The following is a 21892-nucleotide window of genomic DNA, read 5'->3' on the forward strand; positions in this document are numbered from 1 at the left end:
GGGGGTGTGGTCTATAGCCAATATACCACGGCTAAGGGCTGTTCGTACGTACAACACCATGCGGAGTGCCTGGATACAGCCCTTAGATGTGGTATATTGGCAATATATCACAAACCCCAGAGGTGCCTTATTGCTATTATAAACCAGTTACCAAGTAATTAGAGCAGTAAAAAGCATTGTTTTGTCATACCCATGGTATACGGTCTGATATACCACGGCTGTCAGTCAATCAGCATTCAGGGCTCTAACCACCCAGTTTATAACAGCCTTTTGGCCACTAGAGGCCTCTATCACTCACTACATGTGGGTAGTCCAGAAGTAAGACTAAAGACAGTACAGTAAGAAGATATTCAGAAACATTTGAGTCTAACGGTCGTCTCACGCCGAACTTTGCATGTACAGACCTTCAAATCAAAGGGACTCCTTCGAAATAAAGTTGTTTTTTACTAAAATTAAAACATGTCAGTTTGTCTTTTTCACGAGATTGGAGTAATAACATGTTGATCTACTTAATAACTTGGTTAGAATCTAGATTGTACCTATAGATTTCGAGAAACTTAACAACCAAGTAAGAATTGTTCACTTCTCTCGTTGACTTCTAAAACCCCAAACCCCGGTCTGATCTGCTTAGCTTGTTTTGCAAGTTGTCCCAGAAGTCTCGCGATGTTGTGCCTCTGAGTTTAGAAACTCCGTGGTAAACTCGGCGTTTGTGTCCACAATGCTGACATGCTGAAGATGAACTTGAGATAAATATGAAATTGGTGAGTTGATTTAACACGGAGAGGCGAGAATTTACCCCATAACTGATACGCTATTTTTTGGTATGCTAAGTAATGTAGTTGATATGGTAAACGTTACTTGGCTAGGCTAGCCAACTAACGTTACAGTAGTTTTTTAATCGTTTGTTGTTAGCCATGGCTGCCACGCTAGCTAGCTATCATACATTTGCAAGTTTTTGAACACTGACAAGTCAGCAACCAATCATTGACAAGACAGTATCGCAGCGTTTTATTCTGTTGCATTTGCTATGCAAGTTGCTATTGTTGTTTTAGCTAACTTGTTTTCATGCCTGTTGAGAGATGACATGTGTAGCATCTCTTCCATTCAGTACTGTCTGTCAGGTCACCCCACACTGCCTTGCAATGTCCTAAAATTAAAATCCACCACAATCATGTTGGACTGTGGACTGGACACCACATCTGTGCTACAGTTTCTACCACTGCCTCTGGTACACAGGTGAGACAGAAGTGATGTTAACAAGAAGGCAGCTGTACATCGGCCACACAGCAGTATTCATCGGGGTTGTTCCTCCTTTATACTGTATTTCTTCCTTAGGTTAACGTTGCAAAGACATTTACTGTGAATAGACATATTGGCCCCAACAAGTGCCATGCCATGATGAGGAGGGTACCCTGTATATTTTCCAGCCCAAGGCTTTCCAAGCTCCCAGGATGGGTGTTTAAAGACAGCATGATTAACCTTGAGAAGGTATGAGGTCACTAGAAGCCACTATGGGTAACATCGTCTGATAATGTGGTGATATATTGGTCTTGCTTTTCGCATCCTTGTCCATCCTCCTCCATCCTCCTCACTCAGAAAGAGCTGCTGGACCTGTCCACCATAGACGTCATCCTGATCTCCAACTACCACTGCATGATGGCCCTGCCTTACATCACGGAGCACACAGGCTTCACTGGGACCGTGTATGCCACAGAGCCAATGCTGCAGATCGGCAGGTAGAGAGGGTGACTTGATGTGACTAGAATCATCTGCGACATTCTAGAATCACCAGAATTGGCAACATTCCAGAAAAATGCAATTGACATTTTAAAAACACATTCTAGAATCACTTTGATTAGTATCATTGCAGGAAAATGTAATGATTCAATAATGTGATTCTAGCAATTCACATTCTAAAACCATTAGAATGTCAACATTCCAGAAAAAATTACAAGGGGATCTTAGAAGGGATTGAATAAGCCTAAAAACTGTTCTGGATAGCATCCGGCTGATTCTACCTATCTGCCCTTAATCTTCTGATGGAGGAGCTGGTGAACTTCATGGAGAGAGTTCCCAAGGCCCAGTCTGCCACCTGCTGGAAGAATAAGGAAATCAAAAGGTGACCTGCCAGACCAATGCCCTGCACAAATTAGTTTAGGATTTGTCAGCTGATGTTATACTTGTAATTCACAAACTGAGAGCACACTATTTTCATGAGAAAAAAAACATTGAGACAATTTATTTTTAGGCTGCTTCCCAGCCCGCTGAAGGATGCTGTAGAAGTGTCGACTTGGAAGAGATGCTACAGTATTCAGGATGTCAACTCTGCTCTCAGCAAGGTGCAACTCGTGGGCTACTCGCAGAAAGTAGTAAGAAGTCTGTCTTGTGCACTATAATTCAAACACACATATGCATTAATTCACCTAATAACTAAAGCTAACGTGTGTCTTCTATCATTTCTCTCTCCAGGAGCTGTTTGGTGCCGTGCAGGTCACACCACTGAGCTCTGGCTACTCATTGGGTTGCTCTAACTGGATCATCCAATCACATTATGAGAAGGTTTCCTATGTCTCTGGCTCCTCCCTCCTCACCAAACATCCACAGCCCATGGATCAGAGCGCTATGATGTTCTTATTCTGACTGGCCTCACACAGATGCCAACCGCCAACCCAGATGGCATGCTAGGGGACTTCTGCAGTAACCTAGGTATGTTGTGTCCTGGTCCCAAGTCTGTCTGTGCTGTCTCGCCAACTCCTATAGTCATTGGCTATATGTTCATAGCGCCATCAACAGTACAATTACCTAATCTTTGGAATCTTGCATAGTACCCATAAACACAGTGCATTCAAAATTGAATTCATATGTAAGATAGAAGTGGTGGAGACTAAAAACGTTTAGAAACAGGTTTGAAATGTAATGAAATTGAATATCTTTAGATAGGTACACATTAAACTAATTACAGGTTGACATATGGCGTTGTGTCTGACCAAACAGTCTGTTGTACTTGTAGCCATGACGATCCGTGCAGGGGGCAACGTGCTGGTGCCTTGCTATTTCTCAGGGCTGATCTATGATCTCTTTGAGTGTCTTTACCAGTTCATAGAGAACGCCAACCTGAGCTCCACCCCCTTCTACTTTATCTCGCCTGTGGCCAACAGCTCTCTAGAGTTCTCACAGATTTTCGCAGTGGTGAGTTCCAGAGCCATAGAATTAAAATTATTCTACGATTCTATTTCTATGACCTGTGATTTTTGAGCCATCTGTAGATTTGACTACTACTATCTCACAGGTCTCTTGTAAAATAGATTTTTTAAATCTCACTAGCTTGGTTTCGATCCACTTGGTGACAGATTTTCATGCGAATATAAAAAAATCCACATAAAGAAAAAATGCTAATTTCCCCACCAGTAGCGTTTCCACCAAACAGACTTGTTGCCAGATAAAAATCAGTGCGTGATGACATAGTGCACACAAAATGTACTTTTTAGCTGAAGTTTTCGTGTACTGAATAAAAGTAAACTACCAATAGTTTTTGTCACAAACTGTTGCATTAAATAGCAAATGTGCCTTACTCTGGTCTTGATATGTGTTCTCTAGCCAACAGCTGGCAGATACAGTGCAGGTAGGCTAGTCTACATGATGACATTATTATGGAGAAGAGACAGAATATTTTTATTTGTGAAACAGCAGTCAAGCATCGATCATCATGTCACAAGAATCAGACCCTCAATATTTATTGGAAAGGAGCATCAAGATCACCGTACACTTCACCACCCTGTGAAGTTAATCATAACTTATTTAATCTGTATCTTAATAAACTGCATGGTTTCCCGAGTCCTAGTGGGAGGACCACAACCACATCATCGCCTGACTCCCAAGTTTACGTCGATATGATAGTTCAATAAATCAATATTTGATATAATAATTTCCACCGCCATTTCTCATATTTTATTTTATGTTTTATTTCACCTTTATTTAACCAGGTAGGCTAGTTGAGAACAAGTTCTCATTTGCAACTGCGACCTGGCCAAGATAAAGCATAGCAGTGTGAACAGACAACACAGAGTTACACACGGAGTAAACAATTAACAAGTCAATAACACAGTAGAGAAAAAAAAGAGTCTATATACATTGTGTGCAAAAGGCATGAGGAGGTAGGCGAATAATTACAATTTTGCAGATTAACACTGGAGTGATAAATGATCAGATGGTCATGTACAGGTAGAGATATTGGTGTGCCAAAGAGCCGAAAAGTAAATAAATATAAACAGTATGGGGTTGAGGTAGGTAAAATTGGGTGGGCTATTTACCGATAGACTATGTACAGCTGCAGCAATCGTTTAGCTGCTCAGATAGCAGATGTTTGAAGTTCGTGAGGGAGATAAGTCTCCAACTTCAGCGATTTTTGCAATTCGTTCCAGTCACAGGCAGCAGAGAACTGGAACGAAAGGCGGCCAAATGAGGTGTTGGCTTTAGGGATGATCAGTGAGATACACCTGCTGGAGCGCGTGCTACGGGTGGGTGTTGCCATCGTGAGCAGTGAACTGAGAAAAGGCGGAGCTTTACCTAGCATGGACTTGTAGATGACCTGGAGCCAGTGGGTCTGGCGACGAATATGTAGCGAGGGCCAGCCGACTAGAGCATACAGGTCGCAGTGGTGGGTGGTATAAGGTGCTTTAGTAACAAAACGGATGGCACTGTGATAAACTGCACCCAGTTTGCTGAGTAGAGTATTGGAAGCTATTTTGTAGATGACATCGCCGAAGTCGAGGATCGGTAGGATAGTCAGTTTTACTAGGGTAAGTTTGGCGGCGTGAGTGAAGGAGGCTTTGTTGCGGAATAGAAAGCCGACTCTAGATTTGATTTTAGATTGGAGATGTTTGATATGAGTCTGGAAGGAGAGTTTACAGTCTAGCCAGACACCTAGGTACTTATAGATGTCCACATATTCTAGGTCGGAACCATCCAGGGTGGTGATGCTAGTCGGGCGTGCGGATGCAGGCAGCGAACGGTTTAAAAGCATGCATTTGGTTTTACTAGCGTTTAAGAGCAGTTGGAGGCCACGGAAGGAGTGTTGTATGGCATTGAAGCTCGTTTGGAGGTTAGATAGCACAGTGTCCAAGGACGGGCCGGAAGTATACAGAATGGTGTCGTCTGCGTAGAGGTGGATCAGGGAATCGCCCGCAGCAAGAGCAACATCATTGATATATACAGAGAAAAGTCGTCCCGAGAATTGAACCCTGTGGCACCCCCATAGACAGCCAGTGGGACCGGACAGCATGCCCTCCGATTTGACACACTGAACTCTGTCTGCAAAGTAGTTGGTGAACCAGGCAAGGCAGTCATCAGAAAAACCGAGGCTACTGAGTCTGCCGATAAGAATATGGTGATTGACAGAGTCGAAAGCCTTGGCAAGGTCGATGAAGACGGCTGCACAGTACTGTCTTTTATCGATGGCGGTTATGATATCGTTTAGTACCTTGAGCGTGGCTGAGGTGCACCCGTGACCTGCTCGGAAACCAGATTGCACAGCGGAGAAGGTACGGTGGGATTCGAGATGGTCCGTGACCTGTTTGTTGACTTGGCTTTCGAAGACCTTAGATAGGCAGGGCAGGATGGATATAGGTCTGTAACAGTTTGGGTCCAGGGTGTCTCCCCCTTTGAAGAGGGGGAGGACTGCGGCAGCTTTCCAATCCTTGGGGATCTCAGACGATATGAAAGAGAGGTTGAACAGGCTGGTAATAGGGGTTGCGACAATGGCGGCGGATAGTTTCAGAAATAGAGGGTCCAGATTGTCAAGCCCAGCTGATTTGTACGGGTCCAGGTTTTGCAGCTCTTTCAGAACATCTGCTATCTGGATTTGGGTAAAGGAGAACCTGGAGAGGCTTGGGCGAGTAGCTGCGGGGGGGGCGGAGCTGTTGGCCGAGGTTGGAGTAGCCAGGAGGAAGGCATGGCCAGCCGTTGAGAAATGCTTGTTGAAGTTTTCGATAATCATGGATTTATCGGTGGTGACCGTGTTACCTAGCCTCAGTGCAGTGGGCAGCTGGGAGGAGGTGCTCTTGTTCTCCATGGACTTCAGTGTTCCAGAACTTTTTGGAGTTAGAGCTACAGGATGCATACAGGATGCAGGATGCATACAGGATGCATACGTTATACTGACAAAAAAAGATCCCACCATTTCAAATGAACAAATTATCTGTCGGCTTTTATAAAATTGTACCGAATTGTACCGTTTCCATCACAGCTGTCGTGATTTTTTATATATATGGAATGACTACTCATAAAAACTGTGTGAAAACGGGGTTAATGAGACTAACCTACAGTGTTAATGAGACTAACCTACAGTGTTAATGAGACTAACCTACAGTGTTAATGAGACTAACCTACAGTGTTAATGAGACTAACCTACAGTGTTAATGAGACTAACCTACAGTGTTGAGACTAACCTACAGTGTTAATGAGACTAACCTGCAGTGTTAATGAGACTAACCTACAGTGTTAATGAGACTAACCTACAGTGTTGAGACTAACCTACAGTGTTAATGAGACTAACCTGCAGTGTTAATGAGACTAACCTTCAGTGTTAATGAGACTAACCTACAGTGTTAATGAGACTAACCTACAGTGTTAATGAGACTAACCTACAGTGTTAATGAGACTAACCTACAGTGTTAATGAGACTAACCTACAGTGTTAATGAGACTAACCTACAGTGTTAATGAGACTAACCTACAGTGTTAATGAGACTAACCTACAGTGTTAATGAGACTAACCTACAGTGTTAATGAGACTAACCTACAGTGTTAATGAGACTAACCTTCAGTGTTAATGAGACTAACCTACAGTGTTAATGAGACTAACCTACAGTGTTAATGAGACTAACCTACAGTGTTAATGAGACTAACCTACAGTGTTAATGAGACTAACCTACAGTGTTAATGAGACTAACCTACAGTGTTAATGAGACTAACCTACAGTGTTAACGAGACTAACCTACAGTGTTAATGAGACTAACCTACAGTGTTAATGAGACTAACCTACATTGTTAATAAGACTAACCTACAGTGTTAATGAGACTAACCTACAGTGTTAATGAGACTAACCTACAGTGTTAATGAGACTAACCTACAGTGTTAATGAGACTAACCTACAGTGTTAATAAGACTAACCTACAGTGTTAATGAGACTAACCTACAGTGTTAATGAGACTAACCTACAGTGTTAATGAGACTAACCTACAGTGTTAATGAGACTAACCTACAGTGTTAATGAGACTAACCTACATTGTTAATAAGACTAACCTACAGTGTTAATGAGACTAACCTACAGTGTTAATGAGACTAACCTACAGTGTTAATGAGACTAACCTACAGTGTTAATGAGACTAACCTACAGTGTCCTCCATAATTATTGAGACAGTATTTTTTTATTTTGTACTCCAAAAGTTCAAATCAAATAATGACTATGACGTTAAAGTGCAGACTGTCTACTTTAATTTGAACCGTTTAGAAATATCAGCAGTTTTTGTACATCGGCCTCCCCCCTCTCAATTTATGGGGCCAAAATGATTGGGACAAATTCATTTATGTGTATTAAAGTAGTAAAAAGTTTAGTATTTGGTCCCATATCATTTTATGTAATTTAATGTCTACATCAAGCTGGTAATGATATGCTAACCACTCACCATTACAATAACTGGGAAGGTTAGCATTTTTGGAGGGGATATAACCAAATGCGGACCACAATGTCTTGTTCCCAGACAAACTAAACTTCTTTGCTCGCTTTGAGGACAATACAGTGCCACCGACACGGCCCGCTACCAAAACCTGCAGGTTCTCCTTCACTGCAGCCAATGTGAGTAAAACATTTAAACTTGTTAACCCTCGCAAGGCTGCAGGCCCAGACGGCATCCCCAGCCATGTCCTCAGAGCATGCGCAGACCAGCTGGCTGGAGTGTTTACGGACATATTCAATCGATCCTTATCCCACTCTGCTGTTCCCACATGCTTCAAGAGGGCCACCATTGTTCCTGTTCCCAAGAAAGCAAAGGTAACTGAGCTAAATGACTATCGCCCCGTAGCACTCACTTCCGTCATCATGAAGTGCTTTGAGAGACTAGTCAAGGACCATATCACCTCCACCCTACCTGTCACCCTAGACCCACTCCAATTTGCTTACCGCCCCAATAGGTCCACAGATGACGCAATCGCAATCACACTCCACACTGCCCTAACCCATCTGGACAAGAGGAATATCTATGTAAGAATGCTGTTCATCGACTATAGCTCAGCATTTAACACCATAGTACCCTCGAAACGTGTTACTAAGCTCGAGACCTTGGGTCTCGACCCCACCCTGTGCAACTGGGTCCTGGACTTCCTGACGGGCCGCCCCCAGGTGGTGAGGGTGGGAAACAACATCTCCACCCGTCCCCACAAGGGTGCGTTCTCAGCCCTCTCCTGTACTCCCTGTTCACCCATGACTGCATGGCCACGCACGCCTCCAACTCAATCATCAAGTTTGCAGACGACACTACAGTGGTAGGCTTGATTACCAACAATGACGAGACATCTGCTAACCATGTGTATGTGACATATATAAAATTTGATTTGATAGTTGACGTTTCCTTTCCGGACAATTTACTTATCACTGCATACTCTCACACACACAATCTACATGCACATCTGCAGCATATGCTCCATATTCTATTCTTATTTACAATAAGAGACTCCTTAATGACACATTTATTTACCATTAGAAACGGGGAACAAATATGTTTTACTACTTCAACAGACATATGTTAATTTGTCCCAAAACTTTTGGTCCCCTGAAATGGGTGGACTATGTACATAAAGTGCTGTAATGTCTACACGACTCACCTGATATGTATAAAAATACCCTCAAATGAAAGCTCACAGGCTGCATTTTAACCTCATAGTCATCGTTTCAAATTCAAACTTTTGGAGTATAGAGCCAAAAGAAGACTTCGGTGTACCAATATTTACAGTGGGCTCTGTGCATAAATGGGTTAAATTAAAACTTACTGTTGGTAGCAGACCTGCCTGTGGAGATGTGACACCCAGTCTTTTCCCCTTTTTCTTATCTTCTGGAAGGCTTTATAAGCAGTCTAAGGTTTACCTTCCAGAACCTCCTTTCCCTCACTCTGAGGTAAGGCTGTTGGTCTTTAAATTGATTTGTTTAAAAGCGAGTTGGTGCCAATTGAAATTACATTGCACTATATTTAACAGTTTTATCTTTAATTTACTCAATCTATCAGATTTTTGGACACTGTTCATTTGATAATTTAGCTATAGTTGTATGTTGGCCTATCTCAGACACTTGTCTGTCTTTCTGTCTATGTATCTCTCTGTTGATCCAGACCAACAAGTTGAAGCACTACCCTAGTACCCATGGCGACTTCAGTAGTGAGGTCCGGCAGCCGTGTGTGGTGTTCAACAGGCACCCGTCTCTTCGGGGACGTGGTGCACTTTATGGAACTGTGGGACAAATCCAGCCTCAACACTATCGTCTTCACTGGTGAGCACAACTGTACCAGAACATGGCAAGTTTACCAACCATGGTAGCCTGTCCCTAATCTCAGAACCCAAAACCAAATCCTGCGCTAGCTGGTCTGTCACAAGAGACTTGACCTGTCATTAAAACTTTGTTCCATTGTTCGTATACCATTAGACGATATAAAACAGAAGGTTAGATCCCATGGTTCCAAATATGTGGTCTACTGAACTATGAATGTTTTTTTTAAATGGTTCTATCTTACTCCCACAGAACCAGACTTCCTGGATGCATCCTACCTGGATGCGGTAGCCCCGTACCAGCCACTGGCCATGAAGTGTGTGTACTGTCCCATCGATACTCGCCTCAACTTCCACCAGGTCTCCAAGCTGCTCACGGAGGTCCAGGTACTCAATACACACCTGGAACTTTTATAAGGAAGGCACTGCTATTATACATGTACAGTTCCTTCAGAAGGTTTTCACACCCCCTGACATGTTCCACATTTTGTTGTTGCAGCCTGAATTTCAAATAGATTACATTTAGATTGTGTCACTGATCTACACACAATACCCTGTAATGCCAAAGTGGAATTATGTTTTAGGCTTGCCATAACAAATGTATAAAAATTGAAAAGCTGAAATGTCTTGAGCTAATTAGTATTCAACCCATTTGTTTTGGCAAGCATAAATAACTTCAGGAGTAAACATTTGCTGAACAAGTCAGATAATAAGTTGCATGGACTAACTCTGTGTGCAATAATGGTGTTTAAAATAACCCATCTCTGTACCCCCTCAGTCCAGCAGTGAATTTCAAGCATATATTCAACGACAAAGACCAGGGAGGTTTTCCAATGCTTTGTAAAGAAGGGTACCTTTTAGTAAATGGGTAAAACAAATTTAAAAAGCAGACATTGAATATCCCTTTGAGCATGGTGAAGTTATCACATACACTTTGGTCACTTCAGACATACAGGCGTCCTTCCTAACTCAGTTGACAGAGAGGAAGCAAAACGCTCAGGAATTTCACCATGAAACTAATGGTGATTTAAAACAGGTTAATGGCTTTGATAGGAGAACTGAGGATAGATCAACAACCTTGTAGTTACTCCACAATACTAACCTAAACGGAGTGAAAAGGAAACCTGTACAGAATAAAAAATATTCCAAAACATGCATCCTTTTTGCAATAAGGCACTAAAGTAATACTGCAGTAGAAAATGTACACTGTTCATTCTAGTCCAGAGGAGGCTGGTAGTTGTATAACAGGCTCATTGTCTTGACTGGAATCTAATGCAACAGAGTCAAATGTTTCCATGCGTTTGGTACAAGTCCAATGATTACATTCCAGCCATTATAATGACCCTGTCCTATAGCTCCTCCCACCAGCCTGTTCAAGCCTCTCAGGGAAAATCAACAAAAGGTGAGAAAGCGATTGTTTATTCCACCAAGGAGTAAGTGACAATGCTTTACAGAAGTCATTTGGGGAGAATCCATTATTATTGATCATTGCAGTTCCTGAATACTGCCACTTGGAGGCCATGAAAACCAGCTTGGTCATGCTCCCATAGTACATTGCTAGAGACTAGGCTCCATTTAGTCAAAATACATCACTTCAATGCCAAGGTGTTACAAATACTTCAGGACATCTTAATCTTCTACATTATGCATTATTTCCACAATTTACAGTAACAATTCAATCTTAATTTCACAACAATTGTTATAGCTTAAACGCTCTATAATCACATTTTATTGGTCATACACACCAGCTTGGATGCCCCTGTACCGTCTCCATGTTCTAGATGGTAGCAGGGTGAACAGGCTGTGGCTCGGGCGACAGATCCTTGGCCTTACTGTGACCCCAGGTCCTGGAGGGTAGGCAGTGTGCCCCCGGTGATGCGACCGCACCACCCTCTGGAGTGCCCTGCGGGTGCGGACGGTGAAATTGCCGTACCAAGCGGTGATACAGCCTGACAAGAAGCTCTCTATGGTGCATCTGTAATTTGTGAGGGTCTTAAGGGCCCATTTGAAATTCTTCATCCTGAGGTTGAAGGGGAGTTGTTTCTTCACCACTGTCTGTGTGAATGGACCATTTCAGATTGTCAGTGATGTGCAAGCCAAGGGACTTAAAGCTGACCAACGCCACATTCCTTCAGTAAAATTTTGAACCAGGAACAGATATAGCCTGTGGTTCACGCCAGACTTGATTGCCCTTGACCAGCACAAAAACATCCTGTGGCATTCTGCATTAGAATCAAACAGCCCCGCGATATGCAACTTTTCAGGGAAGTTAGGAACCAATACACACAGGCAGTAAGCAAAGGCTAGCTTTTTCAAACAGAAATGTGCATCCTGCAGCACAAACTCCCAAATGTTCTGGGACACTAAAGTCCATGGAGAATAAGAGCACCTCCTCGCAGCTGCCCACTGCACTGAGGCAAGGAAACACTGTCGCCACCAATAAATCCACGATAATTGAGAATTTCAATAAGCATTTTCCTACAGCTGGCCATGCTTTCCACCTGGCTACCCCTACCCCGGTCAACAGCCCTGCACCCTCTACAGCAACTTGCCCAAGCCTCCCCATTTCTCCTTCACCCAAATCCAGATAGCTGATGTTCTGAAAGAGCTGCAAAATCTGGACCCCTACAAATCAGCAGGACTAGACAATCTGGACACTCTTACTAAAATGATCAGCTGAAATTATTGCAACCCCTATTACTAGCCTGTTCATCCTCTCTTTCATATAATCTGAGATCCCCAAAGATTGGAAAGCTGCCACGGTCATCACCCTCTTCAAAGGGGGAGACACACTAGACCCAAACTGCTACAGACCTATATCTATCCTACCCTGCCTTTCTAACGTCTTCGAAAGCCAAGTTATCAAACAGATCACCGACCATTTCGAATCCCACCGTTCCTTCTCCGCTAAGCAAACTGGTTTCCGAGCTGGTCATGGGTGCACCTCAGCAACGCTCAAGGTCCTAAACGATATCATAACCTCCATTGAAAAGAGACAATACTGTGCAGCTGTATTCATCGACCTGGCCAAGGCTTTCGACTCTGTCAATCACCACATTATTTTCAGGAGACTCAACATCCTTGGTTTCTTAAATGACTGCCTCGCCTGGTTCACCAACTACTTCACAGACAGAGTTCAGTGTGTCAAATCGGAGGGCCTGTTGTCCGGACCTCTGGCAGTCTCTATGGGGGTGCCACAGGGTTCAATTCTCGGACTGACTCTTTTCTCTGTATACATCAATGATGTTGCTCTTGCTGCTGGTGATTCTCTGATCCACCTCTACGCAATACAATTCTGTATACTTCTGGCCCTTCTTTGGATACTGTGTTAACTAACCTCCAGACAAGCTTCAAATGCTATACAACTCTCCTTCTGTGGCCTCCAACTGCTCTAAAATGCAAGTAAAACTAAATGCATGCTCTTCAACTGATCGCTACCAGCACCTGCCCGCCCATCTAGCATCACTACTCTGGACGGTTCTGACTTAGAATATGTGGACATTTACAAACACCTAGGTGTCTGATTAGACTGTAAACTATCCTTCCAGACTCACATTAAGCATCTCCAATCCAAAATTAAATCTATAATTGGCTTCCTATTTCGCAACAAAGCTTCCTTCACTCATGCTGCCAAACACACCCTCGTAAAACTGACTATCCAACCGATCCTTGACTTTGGCGATGTTATTTACAAAATAGCCTCCAACAGTCTACTCAGCAAATTGAATGCAGTCTATCACAGTGCCATCCGTTTTGTCACCAAAGCCCTATATACTACCCATCACTGCGACCTGTATGCTCTCGTTGGCTGGCCCTCGCTTCATATTCGTCACCAAACCCACTGGCTCCAGATCATATATAAGTATTTGCTAGGTAAAGCCCCGCCTTAGATCACTGGTCACCATAGCAGCACCCACCACACGACATATACATATACATATACATAGCACACGCTCCAGCAGGTATATTTCACTGGTCACCCCCAAAGCCGAATTGCAAAAATCACTGAAGCTGGACTCATATCTCCCTCACTAGCTTTAAGCACCAGCTGTCAGATCACTGCACATAGCCCATCTAACTACCTCATCCCCATACTGTTATTTTTTTGGTCCTTTGCACCCCAGTAGCTCTACTTGCACATTCAGCTTCTGCACATCACTCCAGTGTTTAATTGCTAAATTGCCTATTTATTTCCTTACCTCCCTTATCTTACCTTGTGTTATTGACTGTATGTTTTGTTTATTCCATGTGTGACTGTATGTTTTGTTTATTCCATGTGTAACTGTTGTTTGTGTCGCACTGCTTTGCTTTATCTTGGTCAGGTCGCAGTCTTAAATTAGAACTTCTCAACTAGCCTATCTGGTTAAGTAAATTTGAAATAAAAATGACTCCTCTGACAAAACAAAAGCTGATTCAAAGAGGAAGTGTCAAAACTCTTCCACGGTAGGATACAAGTATTCTCAATGAAATGTGGCTATCGAGGAAGACACTTTTTGCCTACCAACAAATTGACACACTCAATCACTTAACGTTTTCAGTTCACAGCGAAAAGATGGACTTTTGCCCAAATGAGAAAACCCTCCTGAGAGAGCAGGTGGAGAAAATAGGCCAAGTAAGTCTAGATCATTTTCCAGGCAGGGCACAATGACCTCTAAAGCAACAAATAGCTCCAACAAAATTAGCATCAATAGTTACAAGGGCATTAGACTGCTGCACATGCACACAAGTCAACTACAAAAGACTTTCCTCACACTGAGGAAAGAGTGCAACATACTCACAATCTAGAATTTCCAGAACACTGACCATTTGTGTGGGAAAATATTTAATTGAGAGTTTACATGCACCTAAAATACATGTAATAATATTTCAATGTACAATATCTTAAATATACAGTGTACTACATGAGCATTAGATAACATAAATGTATGTATGCAGCAGATGGAAATGTTGATGTACTGATTGTCAGGAAGTCTGTCCTGTTTGAATATTGTTTTAATGTGTACTCTCCCTTCCTCCACATGAGACTATTGACTTGACAAAAGCAAGCTTCATCACATTACTTCTCGCTATATAATTAAACTGGATCAGTGATCATATTGCGGAAGAAAGGAAAGATGTGGATTGTTGCATTTGAGCGGCTCTAAATGCTTTAGCGAGAACATGTTTGTGGAATAATGCAGTCAAACAGTAAACGTATACAGGCAGTACGTTTTGAAGGGATCCCCTGGCTGGTTTGATATCTCATATCCTAGGCACCTGAGGGCAGTTTGGTCTTCTGCAGGTTCTATTGTATTACACACCTTCTTATAGGACTTGTGGAAGGGGCAACATTTCATACGCCCAAACCAACCCTTAGCCCCCAGGCTCTTTTGTAGATCTGAAATAGATGGTTATGTACAGAACAGTTTAGTCATTTAGCAGACGCTCTTATCCAGAGCGACTTTCAGGAGCAATTAGGTGTCTTGCTCAAGGGCACATCGACAGATTTTTCACCTAGTTGGCTCAGGAATTTAAACAAGCAACCTTTTGGGTTACAATGCTCTTAGCCACTAAGCTACCTGCACAACATGCTTGTAGCTTCACCTTGCCAGTGTCTTCTGAAAACATTCAGTATGTGGCTGAAAAAGGTGCGCTTTCACGTACATATAACACATCTTCTAAGATCTACACAAGTGCCTAGGGGGTTATGGGGCTAAGTCAACCACCAGCTTTCTCTACACTGGAAACCGACCGACTGGTTTGTCTACTTGGATTCTTTCTCAGCGTCCAGCAGCGCAGAGCGGATCCCAAGCTTCTGGAGCTCCTCTACCAAGTCTCCATTCTGGTGCATCTGTAGGAAGATGTCACAGCCACCCACAAACTCTCCATTTAAGAATATCTGTGGGATCGTGGGCCAGTTGGAGAAGTCCTTCACTCCTGTGAGAGAGACAGAAAGAGTTAACATGTGTAACTATTAACAATATCCATACAACATTTCCATTATGGCCCAATTTCAGCAGTATGATGATGCTGTAAGATAACAGTTCCCCAACTGACATTCCTTTGACGCACTTGTGTTGCAAGTTAGCATTTCCTTATGTTCATAGACTGTTACACAATGTTGTCTCTACTAGTCCCATTGTATAGCAACAGCCACAGTAAAACATTAAGGGGACTACCTAGTAACATATTGCTATAACAAGCCTAATAAATGTCAGTACATAAGTAGTATAATGTTTGAAATTAACCACACCCTCTTTGTCCTTGCTGCAAAACACTGATAAAAAAAATACTGTGAACCTAGTTAGCTAGATTTGAAAAGGAGCACAACTACTTTTGGACAGGTTGATGTACCATACATACATACAGCCAGCCACATATAGTTAATTTCTGTCATCTTAATGAAACTATTGTTACTAACTACAAGGTTAAAAACGATCAGGATAAAATGTAGGCTAGTATTTTGAAGTAAAAAGTAGCGAGCTGTACTGACCTTGTCTGAGATCCTGGTCATCCAACACGTTATATGCAGTATATTCATTCACACCATGCATCCTCAGTATCTGAACCACGGCATTACTGAAACCACACATTGGCTGGGCAGGCGTCCCTTTTATAAACACCACCACCTTGTCCTTCTTCACCATATCACCAAGGTCTTTCTGTAAGGCCGCAGAACACATGAGCCGGGCCGAGGACACCAACGATGCATGTTGTCCATCAACTTGCTTCGGTGGATAGACCGACGAACTCAACCGAAGACAGCGAACTGTCGACCGAATTAGGTTGTTCATTGTCTTCGTTTGAAGGAAGTTATAAACAGACAGAGACACTTTCACACACTCGGGAGCAGTGTTACCAACTAATTTTCAGGGAAAGTTGCTAGAGGCAGGTCGATTTGTTGCTAAAAGTTGCTAAATGACGTTGTGATGTCATTGGGTGATGACGCAATTACGCAATAACGAAAATAGCGTCATTACGTAGATTACACAATAACGTTACTCAAATTGACTGGCCATCTCGGCGAAAAATATGATTTGACATTTGTTAGTTTAGATTTGTTTGTTTATTATCATATATTTTTTTGTTTGTAAAAGTAATATAAAACAACACATTTTCTATGATCACATTTTTATTTTTAAACACAACACATTGAATTATTAATATGTTATTACATTTTATTTATTTTATTTTTAACTAGTAAACCTACACATTCTGAACAATTATAGTTTTAAGCAGTGTATTGGTAGTTAGTTAACATGCTACCTAACTGATCAACAATTATAGGTACAGGCTAATAACAAGGTATATATGCTATCTTATTGAACAAGCAACTTAACTAAAATAATGATGTATGCGCTAGGCATCACTCTCCAGCTCTCTCCAGGTTGTTGTGCTGCTTGGCTGGCTAGCTGCTCAATGGTTTCCTCCAGATATTGCCACTGTTCTCGCACACACTGCAGTGCACACTGCCACCATCAGCTGTGTGTCTCCGCCAGTTCCAGAAAGTCCACTCCTTGCATACGTACTGTAAACATCATGAATCATAGATTGGCAAGGAAATCCTCTTCATATTCACTGTCCAACTGCATTGTCACGGAGCTGGAACCAGCAGAAGAGGATGGAGTGGCCTTAAAGCTGCATGCTGCTGTGGTGCCAAACTGCTGCAGAACTTCACTTGGTAGTTTATGCTGGTAAAAGGTATCACCAGCCAGATTCAGTCCATATCACACCAGGAGTATGGAGTTGAGAGTGTGCAGTGACATTCTATTTATTAACTATTTATTAGCCTTTCAACCTCCGCATTTGAGTGTAGCAAGGAGAGGGCAGCAAGTGCAGCTTTGCACAGTTCTTCAAATGGATTTGACCTGGAAGAGTCCGTGTAGTTATTGACTTCACTCCAAAACTCGACTGTATTTTCAGTTGAGTCCCACCTAAACAGATGGACGTTTCTCCATTGGGAAACAATTTTATCAATTGTTTGGGGCTGGTATCCCAGTAGCTCAGCTACTTTAATAATTTCAGTGGTGCCTTTATTGTGCTTTAGCGTTTCCTTAACACTGAACAAGGCCATGTGTCGCAAGGCTTCTAGGTTGTCTGGGTGCCTTGCTTGCAGCTCCTTGCTTAAAGCAACAATGTAGTTGATGCACTGTCTCCGAATGACCTTTTTGTCCTCTGGCGCAAGACTGAGTTGGTACACTGTGCTCTCGAAAAGGTACTGAAGGTATGGTAATGGACTGAGATGTCCATCAATGGCATCCTCCAGGACATCAATTTTTGCCATAGGGTTGACTACTCTGCTGCAAATTGATGTTAAGAGGTGTCCCAGATTGTCCAAAAGCTTGACCAGATCTGTTTGCTCTCTCTCAAATGACTTCATTGCAACTTGTCCATGGACATGGCCGTGGAGCACATCTGTCATGTAGCAATGCTCACTGGCCTTGGTCACCTCAAAGTGGAGTTTCAGTTCTTCCCACTGGCTCAATATACGACTTACCGCAGGCTCAATCGATAGCCAACGTGTGGCACACACTTTGGTGATCTGCAGGGGTTTCTGGCCACAATTAATGGTGGCATACACTGCTTTGTACGCCTCGTGCCGTCTTGGGGAAATCAAAAACTAGTTGTAGGTTTCCCTGATTAAGTACTCAACACTCCTAGGGATGGTTTCTTTGGATGCTGCACAGACAGCCAATTGTAAAGACTGCCACACACAGCGGATGAGTACCAAATTGGGCAATGCACATTCTTCCTTTAAAATCTTGTGCACCCCGTTGTGCACCCCAGTCATCACGGACGCATTATCAGTGCCAATACCCTGAAGATTCTATTTTTTAAGGTTACAATTCTCAAGAAACTCAACTACCGCCTTTGCTATTAATCTGGCATCACCCCCCTCCAATTCAACCAGGCTGAGAAATGTGGACACAACGGTTCTTTTTTTAGCACTGAAATACTGAATCACCACACCCAGGTATTTCGAGACACTGACATCAGTGGACTCATCCAAAAGGAGACTGAACTTCTCATCCCCCACATCTGATGTTACCCTTTTGAGAGATTAAGGAGCCAGTACTCTCCTAATCATTTCTGTGCACTTGGAAGTTTGCTGCCACAGAATCTGAAAAGGCAGCTTTGCAAGTCATACCTAAATGGTCGCATGCTAGCAGCGAACAATGCTCCGCAATGGCCATTTCTATAGTAGCTTCTGCTCTTTTGCAGTTATCCACTTTTGTAACCAACTGTGGTAATGTAGACTGCGTTGTGGGGTTGTACGGTTTTGATTTATTTATATGCGTTGCTGTAGCACAATGTTTTTTGATGTCATACATTTTTGCAAGCATATCTGATTTGCAGAATGCACAGTATGCCCAACAATCATCCCCAATTACTGGCTTCAGCCACCCTTTAAATTCAGGTAAAGACTCCCACTCTTTTCTGTACTTCTGTCTGTACATTTTTGATTGAGACATGTCGATTGATGTTGTAAGTTCTGTTCAAGATCAAACACTTTTGACCACCTATATTCATTGGGTTTGTCTCGTCGAATGCATACTACTGCTGCTGCAGTCAGCCAACAATGATTTGCAATTTGCTGCTGGCCTGCTGCTGCCTGTGCACGAGCTGAGCGCCTGCTGCTGACATCACTCACAATGCAGTTTTGCAGCCAGGCACGTGTGTTGTGACTGAGTGTGTGACACAGAAAATATATATTTTAAAGTAGCTAAATTTGTTGCAAGGTGCTGTTTGAAAAAAAAGTTGCCAGGGTACTCTGAAAAGTTGCTAAATCTAGCAACAAAATAGCTAAGTTTGCATCACTGCTCGGGAGCAGAGCAACACATTTATAGTTGAGACAAATATCAACCTCCATGTCATGTGACAAAATGGAAGCAACTAGATCTGAATGTTGATTGGACAGCATAAATTCCTGCACGTGTGGTATTCTTTCAAGTTAACACCGATTACGTAAATTACACAATTGTGGGTGATGAAATAGCATACCAAAATATTTACTTTGATAATAATAAATAGTCCTAGATAAAAAAATATATATATTATTAAACAGAAACGTCAGACATTTTGTCTTTCTTAAACATTTTAACATAACATGTGAACATTAGCTTCCGGTTTTGTGACGTCAGTGGCTTCCCACTTTTAGCGTAAAAAACAAACAAAAAAGTTGTTCATCCGACAGTCAAAATGTGCAATCATTTATACAACACAGGTTTGTAACATATTATGAGTAGTGCTACTAATTGTATTGCACTGAAAACCGTGCTTTATATATTTAACAACACAGTTGATAAGAAGGTTTGGGGTTAGAAAGAAGTTGAGATTGTTTGTGTGTGAGTAGCTAGCTAACAGTTAGCTGTGGCATGCTGGTCGAGTCCTGCAACATCCAAGTGATACACAGTCGTCCTCTGTCATAGCTCATAATTTGTAACCTTGTGATACAGCCTCTTGCAAGGACAATTGCTTGTGGCGAAACATGGTTACATAAAGCAAAACAAGGAAGCTAAGGCGGGACTTCTGGAGGTTGAGGAGTTCTACGTGCGATGTTCCTTGGACAGATTGTCTTCAGAGAGCCCTGCTTTCCACGGCGGTGACGGACCATCATGTACCCTCACCTTTCTTGAAGCAGGAAGAAAAAGCCTTGTGTGGTAACCAGCTATTGTTTGGAAGGGGAAGGTTTTCCTGTCGAACACTTGATTTGTCACATTCTCTAGTATCTATACCTGTAGAGCTAGGATTCAGTCTTTGGCCCTCAACAGCTGTTGGTTGGCTCTGTTTTTGAATTTAATTACCTCTGTCATACCTTTTTATAAACCCTGTTGTTTCTGTGTCTCTCTGAACAGGTATTGTAAAGCATGGCTGGTGTCGTGTGTGTGTTGACATCTTCAGGGATCCCGTTATCCTCTTTTGTAGTCACAGCTTGTGTAAAGCATGTCTGCAGGAAAAATGGAGACATAAGGGACCTCGGGAATGACCAGTGTGTCGGAAAATATTTAAGAAATACAATCCACTCTGTAACCTGGTCGTAAAGAACCTGTGCGACGCCTTTCTCCAGGAGAGGAGTTGGAGAGCTTCAGAGACTGCTGGGTCTGGGGTGTTCTGCAGTCTGCACAGGGAGGAGAAACTCATGCTTTTCTGTGTGGAGGGAAAACAGCTCATCTGTGTGGTATCAGACCTTGAACCTACATAAAGTTCACAACTTCTGCCTGACTGACGAAGCTGCACATGATTGTAAGGAGACAGTCAACTTCACTGGAGCCCCTAAAGAAGAAGATGATGGCCTTTGATGAAGTGAAACAGACCTGCTATAAGTCGACAGTGTATATTAAGATTGAAAGGATGAACAGAGAGATGTCATCACTTTCAGTTACAATCACAACCATAGAGGAGGAGCTGAAAGCATCTCTTTACTGCACACCTACAAGGTCACAGTGAAAATAACTGTGCAGACTACCAGACCCAAAGTTGGACTCAGGATGCTGATAGACTTGGCCAAACACCTAGGCAATCTGTCCTTCTGTGTATCAGAGAAGATGTAGGGAATAGCTAAACACAGCCCTGTGATTCTGGACCCCAACACAGCCTCCCTGTGCACTCTCACCTGTCTGGTCAGCTTGAGTTACAACCAGAGTGAAGATGATGACAAAATTCCTGCCAACCCGGAGAGGATGGATGACAATAGGATGATGCTGGGCTCTGTGGGTTTTGACTCGGGACACATTGCTGGGATGTTGAGGTTGGGGACTGGGATGTGGGAGGAATCACTGAGGCGTGCAGCAAGGAAAATTATGAGTTGTTTAAGCAAGTATGGGGTGTTGAGTATGACAGTGGTTTTGAAGCATGTTGCCCATCACAGAAACCCATTTCCCTCATAGTGAAGCATAATACCAGGAAATACAGGACACCCAGCACCCTGCCAGGCTTGGCAGGACTCAAGCCTGGGGTGGTGCAGTTCACACACAAATACAGACCGTTAATATATTAGGCTATGCTCTTGGATATACATATGTTATAATTTCCCATAGACCCTAGACCATTGTCATAGTCCTGGAGGGCCTACGTCGCTTTTTCCATAGTCAATAAATCCATTCATTCCCTTTAACTAAATGTCCATGCTGAAGCACTGCGGTTAATGATCTTTTGTTCGTTTTGACTGATAGGAAGGCCAGTGCAATGATGCGTTGTGTGGTTCTAGGTTGGCTACTGTCTGCCCTACTTCCTAACAGGCACACTACAGGACAACGTGGGATGCATACTGTACAGAAATAACTTTTGTTAGTTGGTTCCACATCAGTAAAAAAACAAGGTGGTGTTGAGTCAACCAGAGAATCTTGCCTGAACACACTAGATCTCCTAGTGCGCAATCT

The 21892-nt window shown here is 42.7% G+C and overlaps 1 protein-coding gene, 1 non-coding gene and 1 pseudogene across 2 annotated transcripts; 2 read left to right on the plus strand and 1 right to left on the minus strand.

The window, feature by feature from the left end:
- Positions 1 to 548: 548 nt before the first annotated feature.
- LOC110521080 lies at positions 549 to 10116 on the plus strand (annotated as a pseudogene).
- A 4225-nt stretch (positions 10117 to 14341) lies between these two features.
- On the minus strand, positions 14342 to 16366 carry glrx5 (glutaredoxin 5 homolog (S. cerevisiae)). The gene is given in 2 exon segments (NM_001160697.1): positions 14342 to 15449; positions 16006 to 16366. Coding segments are annotated over 2 exon segments (474 nt in total). The 5' UTR covers positions 16307 to 16366; the 3' UTR covers positions 14342 to 15276.
- Positions 16367 to 19947: 3581 nt separating this feature from the next.
- LOC118964510 lies at positions 19948 to 20234 on the plus strand. The gene has a single exon (XR_005051571.1).
- The last annotated feature ends 1658 nt before the right edge of the window (positions 20235 to 21892 follow it).

The sequence above is a fragment of the Oncorhynchus mykiss genome, chromosome 4 (genome assembly GCF_013265735.2).
Source record: "Oncorhynchus mykiss isolate Arlee chromosome 4, USDA_OmykA_1.1, whole genome shotgun sequence".
NCBI lineage: Eukaryota > Metazoa > Chordata > Actinopteri > Salmoniformes > Salmonidae > Oncorhynchus > Oncorhynchus mykiss.